Source organism: Platichthys flesus, chromosome 21 (genome assembly GCF_949316205.1).
Source record: "Platichthys flesus chromosome 21, fPlaFle2.1, whole genome shotgun sequence".
Taxonomy (NCBI): Eukaryota; Metazoa; Chordata; class Actinopteri; order Pleuronectiformes; family Pleuronectidae; genus Platichthys; species Platichthys flesus.
This window is the reverse complement of record NC_084965.1, coordinates 6,020,152-6,032,493: the sequence shown is the minus strand read 5'-3', so window position 1 is coordinate 6,032,493 and position 12,342 is coordinate 6,020,152. Positions and strand designations below refer to the sequence as shown.

The 12,342-nt window shown below is 46.3% G+C and overlaps 1 protein-coding gene across 1 annotated transcript; it reads left to right on the top strand.

Moving 5' to 3' along the window:
- Positions 1 to 2,285: 2,285 nt before the first annotated feature.
- On the top strand, positions 2,286 to 10,985 carry shha (sonic hedgehog signaling molecule a). Its single transcript, XM_062379067.1, has 3 exons — positions 2,286 to 2,806; positions 6,868 to 7,129; positions 9,164 to 10,985. The coding sequence occupies exons 1-3, from the start codon at positions 2,507 to 2,509 to the stop codon at positions 9,844 to 9,846; spliced, it is 1,245 nt and encodes a 414-aa protein (XP_062235051.1). The 5' UTR covers positions 2,286 to 2,506; the 3' UTR covers positions 9,847 to 10,985.
- The last annotated feature ends 1,357 nt before the right edge of the window (positions 10,986 to 12,342 follow it).

Sequence of the window (12,342 nt, the reverse complement as noted above, 5' to 3'; positions counted from 1 at the left end):
AGAAACTCAAGCTCAAATCCAGTCTGTCACATCAGCACACCTTGCTCTTTAGGCTGCATTATTCATCACAATCTCTGCATTATTCATTTCACTTAGCATCACATTTTGTCACTTGGTACATTTACAAAAAAGCCCTTACAGTCTCCATTATCGGTGTCATTATTATTATTATCATCGTTATTGCTGGTGCTGCATGCTCAGACTGTTTGGAATGTGAGGACACTGTGTGACCTCTAAGGACGGTCGCTGCCTCCCCTCGCTCTCTCTGTGGTTTTGAGGCGTTCGTGTGGCATGCCAGGTTTTATCTCAGAGCGGTGACACCTGAACCAAGACTCTGACCTGGGGCCAAGCTGCACCTCCGGTGTCCCTCAAGGCTCCGCAACTGCTGTCAACTCAGTGTTTGAACAGCACCTCTCTGCACAGACAGCTGCTGCTGAGGTCTAAACCAAGACACCTTGAGAATCTTCATGACATTTAGCAAAAACAGAAGGGATTCAGTGATATCCAGTCAGAGAGCCCTCATCACTGGTAGTCGAGGATGTTGGTTGGGGGTCACACAGCAGCGTGCCAAGTGCACAAGCCACTTTTTGGCCAAGACTTGACGTGCATGGTCTCAGTGAGCGGCAGGTCGTCTCACCTGCCCTGGTGGAGGTGCCAGAAGCCTGGCACACACGGAACACCACCAGACTGGAGGTCAGCCAGAGAGAGGTTATAATGAGACTGAAGCCACACCAAAGGCTGGCATATCTGTCCTCACTTCCGAGCACCTGTGCCACACTGTCAGTGCGATGAGAGCTGAAGCTGCATCAAAACACTCGCTCTTCCTGTAATTAGTCTTTGTTAGCACACAAATAATTTCCCTTCCTGAATCATTTCAGATATCCCCTCTGTTCGGAACTAATGTGCGGATACAACAATGTTTCATGTGTCATGGTACCTAGCAGTTTTAATCAACATCACAAAAATGTTTCTTAATTGGCTCTGATCACAGGAATATAAGTGGATGTGGTTGTGTGTGTTTGTGTGTGTGTGTTTGGGGTTAAAACAACTCAGGGAAGTTGGTGATTGAAATGTATTTTTACATCCAAGCTAAATCATGATACGTGAGGAGAATTCATTACTGAAGTGCTGAGTGTTGTAGGAAGCTCCTCTCCTTCAAACAGAGAGCAGGAGTGATGCACAAACACGTCTGCCACAACTAGGGCCAGTGTCCGGTGGACAGGGAAAAGGGAGAATGAGACCGTCTCGGTGACTCTGGACCCAAAGCAGATGGACACAGATCAGTTTAATGGAAGATTTCAATAAGAATTGGCCCTAAAGTATCATCTGTTCTTGTCTAGACATCCCGTTCCCTCCCTCATTCTACAAGAGCCAAGTTTACAATGCGAGTCAGAAATGTGCTGCAACTAATAACTTTAGTACAGAGGGAGATTCAAAATCTATTGGAAAGAAGAATCATTAAAGGAACAAATGGATGCTTTGATGCGTAAAAATGGAGGATGCGCCAAAGTGCGCACAGTACGCGCACTGGACACAGGCACTCGAGCAGATAGATTTCTTAAGTTTTCTTAAGATTGACAGAGTTTAGGTATAATATGGAAATAACGAGTTGAGTTCCGTTATATTTGTTCAGCATTGTTTAGTCCTGGATATAATGAAACGTCTCTAGAGTAATCGTGCGTATTCATGTTGGCACGAGACTGTTAATAAGGAAAAGGTTGAAATCAATTCAGAAATGAAATCCACTACAATCTAACAATTAGTGCAGTAAGTCAAACGGTCATTGTGTTAATTATTTATTTGATAGATACGGGGTCTCAGCGAAAAAAATCACCCGGCGCATGCGTGCGCAGTGGCGCGTCCATGCACGGACAGTTTTATTCTCCTGGGAAATGCGTTATGTGCGGAAAGTTCCTCCAGACGCACTTCAATTGCCGCACACACACAGAAACCACTTCGCCGGCTCAGATTGGAGCTCCGCGCTGTGCCACCGCTCCTGTCTATCTCCCCTTCCCTGTGAAATGTTCGAAATGGGAGGGTGAGGGGGGGGGGAAGCGGTATATAATTGATGTTTTCCCATGGAGCTGCCCCTCCTCCCCGCGACGCAGGGCTCACCCTCAGGTGGAAGAAATCTTTTAAGATTTTTTTGGTGGGATAACATCAGGAGGGTTTGTCTAGGCGAGCCAATCAAGTCCCTCCCCTGCTATAGATCGGCTCCTATAATACAAAGCAGTAAAAGCGGTCGCCTCACACAAGCGGCTGCAGCTCGACCAGATCCCGTGGTTTTTAATTCCCTCACTACTTTTTTTTTTTCACCCTCCTTCGATGTGCCCCGTTATTAGCGTTTGTCTGAGGCGCTCATTTCCGCACCTGCCACGGTAGAGACCAGGCGAAGGCGAAGTCGAGGAGGAGACAAGGACATTGCGAGAGCCGGGGAGAGGCACACGGTAGAGACGGGCAGAAGCGGCGACTCGACTGAGATCTTTAAAGGACACACACACACAAAATGCTGCTGTGGACCAGAATCGCATTGGCCGCTGTCATCTGCTTGTCCTTGGTGTCCTCGGGGATGGGATGCGGGCCGGGCAGGGGCTACGGCCGGAGAAGGCACCCGAAGAAGCTGACACCTCTCGCGTACAAGCAGTTCATCCCCAACGTGGCGGAGAAGACCCTCGGGGCAAGCGGCAGATACGAAGGCAAGATCACGAGAAACTCCGAGCGATTTAAAGAGCTGACTCCCAATTATAACACAGACATCATATTCAAGGATGAGGAGAACACCGGCGCCGACAGGCTCATGACTCAGGTAAGGAGACAGAATGAGCGTTTTTCCTCCTCCACTGGCCGTCTCCTGACGCACCATCACTGCGCACGGCCACAGCCTCCCTGTCAGACCGATTGCGCACCTTAAGTGAAGTGTGTTTTACCCGCTGCTGAACTCTTCACACTCAGCTTTTTTAACTTCACGGTAGAAGCCAGATGCGCTTTAAAGCTCCAGCATCGGGGAGTTTTCAGCGGCTGCATGCAGGGCTCGAGGGCGAATGTAGAGAATCCAGCTGGAGAAGTAATGTGCAGGCGGACAGTCAGGACACTCGGCCTTCATGGTTGTGACAGTGTATTTAAAATATTAATGTGCCCCTCTCCTCACATCTATATTTGTATCCCTGTGAAACAGTATTTGTTGCCTTATAGGCGCACATCACATGCTGCCTTATATTTCATGAAGACATCCAGTGTTTGTTGCATATTTCAGGTTTTGACATTACAGCTTGTTTCAGGCGCCTTTTCTATATTCCGGCTCTGGGGATGCGCACCGCTTCCACCAGCCGGGCTCATTCAGGCATGGCATGGCTCATTCAGACATTTTCTCGCACAGGCTGCTGTAATTTAGCTTTTCGCAGGGTGTGCACCGGCGCGTGAACACAGCGGCGTTTCTCTGAGAGTGTCCGGCTACTTCAGAAATGGCTGGAAGTCGGTTTGTTAATTAAAAGGCGCACAGAGGTGATGGTGCCTCTTTTTTTATTCATTTAATTTGGTTAAAAAACGCACTCGCTAGGAGGATGGCATCTTTGAGAATCACTCCATCCTCACGCAGGCAGGTAGTTACCAGAGCTCGCAGCTCGGTCGGTGCAGAGAGGATGAGGCTCGTAGTGCATAGCAGAGCTGGAGCCTCGGTTTCTCTCCAGGCTGCAGGATGCCGCGTCTCTCCAGCATGACTTTTAGCACTCAAATGCTGGTGAATTATTAAAGGCGCTTGGGTGATATTGGCTCAGTAATAATAAAATGCCGGTGGTGGTGGTGGTGGTGGTGGTGCTGGTGGTTGTGATGACGCCAGGCGCGCGCCGGAGTCCCTGAACCCGTGCCTCGCACCATGCATGAGCACGAGCTCCGATGAAATATTCACTGTGCGTGCGGTCTCGGCGTCCCTCTCAGCCCCCCCAACCCCCTACATCGCCTCATGGACCTATAGGTTCTCATACGCACAGATGAGGAACTCACAGGTGCGTGCGGATCTGATGCGTAAAGTAGGGTGGAGGGACCCCGGTGAGGTTTCCACATGGAGGGTTCAGGGTCTACGGGAAAAGGAGAAACGGCTTATGCCACTTATACGTCTGAGAAAACGGAGAGACGTGTCTTCGTTAAGTCTTTTAATCTGAGCAAAATGCCCCACCTGCTGTAGAGCAGCACAGTTGAGTTTCCAAGTCTAGAGCCACACGGGAGATGGTTGCTTTAGTATCTTATACTTTAGCAGCAGCTTTCTATTGTACAGATTTATATTTTTTTAAATATCCCTATGGCTGTGGCTCCTGCTTCATCATCCGTTTCCCATTCAGCATCCGAGCGTTTATAGAAAACACAGTAACCGACCCTAAGTGTGAAATATACATGAAAGGGCTTTAACGCACTCCTGGCTGGGCCTGAGACGCAATTTGAACTTACGACCTCTGGTCAGCGGGAGGCCAGAGTAAGTTGAAACAGGTGAGATTGTCCTTATCGTTCGTGCCACTGCAAAACACCCTAAATTAAAGCAAAATGGGAGCGTGGCTGTAGCTGTTATGTAGACCATACTTTGACAAAGGCATAAGCGTTATCACATGGGGATTTACGCTGTGCCAACAGTCTTAGCGCTGCTCCACGGCTTTCCGCATGAATCCAGTGGGATTTTACGCACGGGCTTTTACGCACGAATACAGCGAACTTCCGTCGTTATCTTGCGTTGTGGGGATTCGATGTTGTGTTGGTACATGGGTCGAGGCACGTGTCTGCTGTAGCTGCCCGAGGTGTGTGCAGTAAATGAAATAATCAATCAATTCCCCGCACATGAAGGAGAGGCTGAACAAGCAGCTCTCTCTGCTAAGACACGGCTCAGTCTCGTGGAAAGCTGCCAATAGAGGCGTTTTACAGACGGTGTTTCATTGAGTGACGGGGCCTAAAGTGAGCCGGATCATCAGTTTGGAGGCTGAGCTGTAAAAGTGCTCGTCTTATCGACGCATCCCAGCTGCACATGCAAGTTATTTGTCTCGAAAGAAGAGGAAATGCCCTCTTGAGGAGCAGTGGCGCTGCTTAATCTCCTAAATTCCATTTATTTCCAACGAAGTTTCCCCCTATTTAGCAGAGAAAGCAGAATAAGGTGTTGAGTGAAACGTGATGATAAATGACTCAAGAACGAAGTAAATACTTGATCTGACCTGTGAAGTCACGCCTTTCCGCGGTGACACACGTTAATCTGAACTTTAAAGAATAGTTCCAGCACCAGATTAAATGGCTTTTTGAAGAAGGTGATTGTTTTGGCAGTGCAGCAGGAGCCTGCAGTCCCGAGCCCACGGTGTCGGGGGAAGAGATGAGCTGGCGGCTTGTTTGCACTGACAGGTAGCTGATAAGTGTTTCCTCTAACCAAATCATTTGTGAACAGATTAAGAGGGGAGGCTGTTGAACAACTTTACCCCGAGCACAAAGCGCCGGTCCGGGGCGCCCTGCTGGGCTTCACGGTGGCTGAGCAGAATTTGGCTTGATTTGCGGCACACGACCTAATGAATTAATAAATAGGTTAAGCTTCACGGCTCTTGAATCTGACAAACCCACTCAGAATGTGTGCTTTTTTTTATTTATATGGATCTGTTTCTTATCCAGCACATTCTACAAGTGTGATATCCTTATAAAAACAACCCACTGGCAAACGAGGAAACTCGGTTATTTCCTCTTTTGTCGTTATACGAGTCGCTGTGTGAACATTCCTGCTTCAGGACACACGGTCTTGTCCATAAGGGAAAAAGGACACTGGGTCACACATAGTCGCTCCTCTGTGCTTCTCCCATAGCATCCCTGGATATTTCACAAGTCTGTCAGTCAGCAGGCGAAACGCAGCGTCTTAAGGAGGCATGTCACGTTCCCCGAGACTTTGCAGGAGAGGAAGAATGAAAGTTTCCCTCCGCGGCTCGAGTGAAAAGGCTCTTTGTGATGTTTTATTTGACATATTGCTCGAGTGTTGAGAATAGTTGTCTTGGAGAAGGCCAAGCATCTTCATTGAGGGAGCGCGGAGAGGTGCCACGATTTATTTATAGGGACGAACTGCAGATATTTTAAGGCTCCAGCTGCTCCTGAAGATCATCTTCATATCATCTGCATATCAATTATTTATTTAAAGGAAACAGACAAGTTGCGACCAACAAAAGGAGCCGCTCTTTTCCGTGGCCTAATATAAACTCATGAATGCGTAATGGACGCATGTTGCGTTCAATCCAACGCGTATTTGTGATAGAAAGGGACGCATGCTCACACCTCCCCAAGACCATAGACCCATATGTTATAGGCCAGTGAAGCGAATGCGGTGCCTTATCAATATTTCATCAGCAGCTTTCTTATCCGACATGTGCCCTCTGACGCTGCTGCTCTTCTCAAACTGAGAAATGCAAGCTCACATCCGAGGATCAAGGGATCAAGGGCTGCAGTTCACTGCCGGTGTTTCAGAGGAGGAGGCAGGGGGCGTCAGGTTGGGGCTGGGGATGCGCGGGGTCAGGCCTCAGTGATTTCAAATATGATTTTAATAGTCGTTGTTTTAAAACAGACATCAGAGGTCCTGCTATTATTCCATGGATGTGTCTGGAAGGTATATTCATTGCTAAACTTGTGTAGTGCATGCGTTGTAACCTGATAATTAATTTATCTGCTTAAAAGATGATGTGGTTTCAGACACTTAAGAGTCTTAGCAACAAAAAATGTGTCATTAAAAAGAGGCTTTGGTGGCAGGTGCTCTCTTTAACTCAGATATTCTCGCACTTTACGCGCCAGGTCAGCTCGTGTGTGCGCGCTATGACCCAGTCTAATGGCACAACAGGTGACTAATTGATCCATCTCTCCCTCCCGCAGAGATGTAAAGACAAGCTGAACTCGCTGGCCATCTCGGTGATGAACCAGTGGCCCGGGGTGAAGCTGCGGGTCACCGAGGGCTGGGACGAGGACGGCCACCACTTCGAGGAGTCTCTCCACTACGAGGGCCGGGCCGTGGACATCACCACCTCGGACAGGGACAAGAGCAAGTACGGCACTCTGTCCAGGCTGGCGGTGGAAGCCGGATTTGACTGGGTCTATTATGAGTCCAAAGCCCACATCCACTGCTCTGTGAAAGCAGGTGAGAGACGGGAGGGGACACACCACCTTTGTTGCACCTTTACAAAACCTGCCATGCGCACAGTGGCGCTGGCTGCAGGATAATGACCAGGTCTATTACCTGATGTGCTCAGTGTCCATCAGGTTGCTGGTAGACGTCTGATAAAGGTGCAGCTCAGTGAGTCTACAGCTGCAGCATCCTCTATAGAAGTTTCGTACAAAACAAAAAAATCTGACTTTTAGCAGCTGCTTGTGCGTAAAAAGTAGATTAGATTGGATGTGATGAAGATAAAATGGGGGGGGGGGGGGGGGGGGGGGGACTGGAAAAAGAAGCTGTCGTCTCAGCTAATCACCTGCCACGTGCACAGACTTCAAAAAGATTAAAAATCAGCTCATTCCTTCCATATTACAGGACTATAATTTACCTAATGATCAGAATTAAAGTGCAAACTGCTAATTAGAATTATTCAATAATAGCAAGATTAACAAAACAGAGGTGATTGGAGCAGATAAACCAATTAAGTCTCACTAGCTTTTTTTTTTTTGGAACACTATAGGAAATATTAAATGCATATTTCCAGGAGTGACGTCCATGGGCACATCCCAGCCTGTGGCGTTGTGAGCGTTTCGCATGCAGCTCGTTTCTTGATCTTACATCGCCCCACTCTGTCTCCTGGTGGGAACCACGGCCACAGGCTCACACGGCTGCTCGCTGTGACCTAGAAAAGCAAATGGTTTTGTCCTGTGGACTCCTGCACATGCAGCTGCGACCAAATAAGATGTAGTGTTTTTTTTTTGCACTAAATAATGTCTTTTAAATTTGGTCAGATGGATAAAATTGCAACTCACCATATCAGGCATCTAATATTTATTTTATTTCCAAGAGTTTTATTAGGGGATGGGTTAAATTGATCTTCCTCTCAGGCCTCCACTGAGCCATAGGACACCTCCAGGGGCTCAGAGAATATCCCTCCGCACTGATTGGTGAATCCTGGCACTTTCCCTCAGCTCGGACTTCATTGATAAATCCCTCATTTATCATTCAGAACACTCGTTTTGAGATCACAGTACGGGCTCAGGCCGACGTGTCACTGGGGGTCATGCGACTTTACCAAAGGGATTTGGCCCGAACAATGTGGAATCGCTCGGGGTAAATCTGGTTTTCAGTTGTCACCTTATTTCATGCTCGGGAATCTTTAAAGAAGATTAAAAGCCCCGGATTGTGAGCAGGAAACCGGCTTCTCTGTGCAGGACAGTGTGATCCCGGGCACTGGTATGTGGAGAGCTTCCATCAAGGCCAAAATTATTGTCATCAGGACTGACAACAAAGCGGGGAGAGGTGCTGGAGAGAGGGCACATTGATGTTGCACAACAGAAAGCATTTAAGAGTCCGGGCCCTCATTTAAATTCAAATCTACGACTCGAGAGGCTTGGAAAAGTGGCTCCACTGGGTAAATAGTAGTTGTGAGTCGCCTATTTGTGTGAATTGTCACATGGAGGTTTCTGCACCTGAGTAAATATGGGGAGAGGAGCTGGGAAAGGCGTAAGTGTTCTTTACCGAGAGTCGCTCGATCCACAGGCTGATTTAGAATATCAATGGCTGCTCTTTATTGGGTTTTTTAATTAAGAATAGATGAGCCAAGGCTTTGAGTTTTATCGCCTCAGACAACGTGGGCCAAGCCAATACGCATTTGGCACCGAGGAGCAGACAGGCACCATTATGCAAAATGCATATGTGCCTCCGAGATGTTAGGAGGCAGGGGGGGAAAACAAATACCAGCAAGAAAAGAGAAAGGGTCTTGAATGAGCTTTTGAATGAGCCAGTGGTCCTGAAGTGCAGTGAATCACAACACGAGGGATTTATTAAGTTTATAAGTCTGTAAAGTGATTAAAAAAAAACTTTTGAGGGAACTGTGTGTGTCTGTTGAGATGGATTTGCTGTGCCACGATGCTAAAAATGTAGTGATACGTCTTTATGATCGTTTTCTGATGGTTTAAAAAGTTTATATTTGGCCACGATTTTATTTCTTAACACTATTAATCTTCTATTTGACAGAGAACTCAGTGGCAGCGAAGTCAGGTGGCTGCTTCCCGGGCTCCTCCACCGTCACCCTGCAGGACGGAACCACGAAGCCGGTTAAAGCCCTGCAGACCGGCGACAGGGTGCTGGCGGCGGACGCGCACGGACAACCGGTCTACACCGACTTCATCATGTTCATAGACCAAGACTCGACGACCCGGAGGCTCTTCTACGTCATCGAAACCGACTCGGGCCAGAAAATCGCCCTCACCGCCGCGCACCTCCTCTTCGTCGGCCAGGGCAACTCCACGGAGCGCGCGCACAGGCGGATGTCGGCGGTGTTCGCCAGCCAAGTGCGACCCGGACACACGGTGTTCGTGCTCGACGCAGAGCGACTCCGGCCGGTGACCGTAACACGGATTTACACGCAGGAGCACGAGGGCTCGTTTGCGCCGGTGACCGCGCAGGGAACCGTGGTGGTGGACCAGGTGCTTGCGTCCTGTTACGCAGTGATCCAAGACCACGAGCTGGCGCACTGGGCCCTGGCACCGGTCCGGCTCGCCCACTGGGTGTCCTCGTTGCTTTTCAGCTCCCAGCCTCAGGCCAGTGCGCAGACGGACGGGGTGCACTGGTACTCCAAGGTCCTTTATCAATTAGGAACATGGCTCTTGGACAGCCACTCGATCCATCCACTTGGGATGTCAGTTTATCCGAGTTGAACCTCCACCACAGGAGCCGAGTGGGACTCAGATGTAGGACGCACGAACTATTCAGTAGATTAAAAAGTTAAAACAAATAATTATTATTATAAAAAACAACAACAACAAACGAACAAACAAGACAAACAAGACAAAAAGGCCCCAGCGGAGTTGGGATATTTATTTCAGTGACTTCTCCAAGACGTGTCCCCTTTCAAAGAATGAATGGAGCCTTAAAAAGTTTCTCTTTGAATAATTTATTCTCATGTGAACTCGCTGCTGTCTCACAAATGGATTCTGAAACGGTGTGAGCGGCGCATTGTGCATAATCTATTTTTGTATATCTCAAATGCAAAACAGAAAAAAAAGTGAAAAGACAGGAAAAAAAACAAAAAATGAAGAACAAAAAAAAAGTAAAAATACGGAAAAAGAGAGAAACAGCGCAAAGAGAAAGAAGAACCATGTAGAAAGGAGCTAACGTTGACAGGTTGTAATGTTCATATTGTGCATTGATGTGCAACTGACTGTTATATTTCGGGGGAGAACAAACTTCGCGGGGTTCCATAAATTATATTTTTTATACACAGAATTGTAAATTAGATTTTGACAGATCGCTACCGAATCACATTTCGTTATTTGAAATAGTGTAAGATATGAGAATATATTTTAATTTAAATACAGTAGTTGGGGGAAAAGTATTGGAAAAAAAATCTTGTACTGCTTTGGTTCATTGAGATTTTTATTCTTTTGGAGAAACTGTTGGTTTAAGTTGTCGGAGAGGGACAGATATTCTGCCTCGTGTCTGCATTCTCTTGCATTTTTCTTTTGTGTGTGTTTTCTATTTTTATTTTTGTCCTCCCTGTTTTCCTCTGAGAAAAATATTAAAATGCAGATCCTGACAATTCCGTGACAGTTAAAGTAGAACCGAGACGGTTTCGTTGAATAAATTAATAAGTAACTCCTGTAAATGTACTAAAAATGTATTTTTCTTTTCATATTTTGTAATAGGGAAATAGTTTTATAGAAATGACCTGCGGCAGATGCACAGTTTGGATAGTCTATATATATATAGCCAGACCATACCAGTTAACTTTCATAACAGGGCGATGTGTCAAAAAATGTCTAGAGTTTATTATTTATATGTTTATTACAAAATGAGATAAAGAAAATCTTCAAACTTGCAGTTGTTACATGTCTTTGTCTGAATGAGCTTCACAGGAAACACAAGGGCGAGATCAGAATCAGAATCAGAATTCTTTTTATTGCCATGTATATTTGCACATACAGGAAATTGCCTTGGTGTGTATCACATCCAAGCCTTTAATTGGTTAATTAGAGTTAATCGATGGAATACATGCTCGATTTAATTATTTCCACTGGTTCAATTATATTTTAAATTGAACTACATCGAGTTAAATGGATTTTTGATTGTTTTTTCACTTGCTGGAGCAACTGAAGGAGTTTCTTCTCGAATCTTTTTAGCAAATGGCCGCAGCATCGCGCTTTGAAGCACCTTTTGCGTGCTTGCGAAATATTGAGAGTCCCTGTCAAATTTAACGAGCTTTTCCCTCCGCAAATAACTCGGGAGTCGCGGACAAATGAAACACAGTGTGTGTGTTTGTGGGATCAGTTCCTGCAGGTCGGAGTCGGGCTGCTGCACCAGAGACCAGAGGAGATACAGTGAGGGAGTAAAACAGGGCCGCATGTGGAACCTAACAGGGAGCTTTCTTTTTTTTTTTGTCTTAATGAAGTGGGCTTTTATTTTGATAGGCTACATATTGATAATCAGTCGCCCCCTGGTGCCTTGTTAAGTTGTGCAAGTGCGACACCACGTGGCCAGTTAGCCACACTGCTGCCTAGAGATGTTCCAACCATCCCTCAGCAAATAAAGAAAACCGACTATAATCATGAGAAAGCAGCAGAACTTAAAATTCAAGTTCCAGAACTGGACTCAGTAGAACACACACGTCCACCTGGGCCCAACCATCCTTCACGTAATTTGTCCATTTGTAATAAAACATAGTCCTTAACTTTAGGAAATCAAGATCCTAGGATTACTCCTTGAGAAATTAACAATATAATGATGGGAAATAACCTTGGATGCAATTGTAAAGAAAGTGAAAAACATGATTAGTGGACTTGCCCCTTAATCCGCATCCCCGCATAAATTTAATGGGTTCTTTTTCAGATCTCTTTACCAAGTTCGGAGGAAGTAGTTTGTGTGTAATCCTGCAAACAAAACCAACAACAAACCCACAAATAAACCAACAAACATACAAATAGACCAAAACAGAGATAGCAAATTAATTTAGGCCTATATACTCAGAGTTGAGTTATAGAGCTCAACTCTACAGGGTCTTGCATTCATGGTTTTCAAAGGTTTTGGTGTAATGTTTCAAATCCACTGTGCAGGTTTAGAGAGAACCCAAAATTGAGTTAAGAAATGTGAGAATGCTTCTGGATCAATTGAACTTTCTGGTTTTTCATTCCTACAAAAATCACAGAAAATGATAAAAG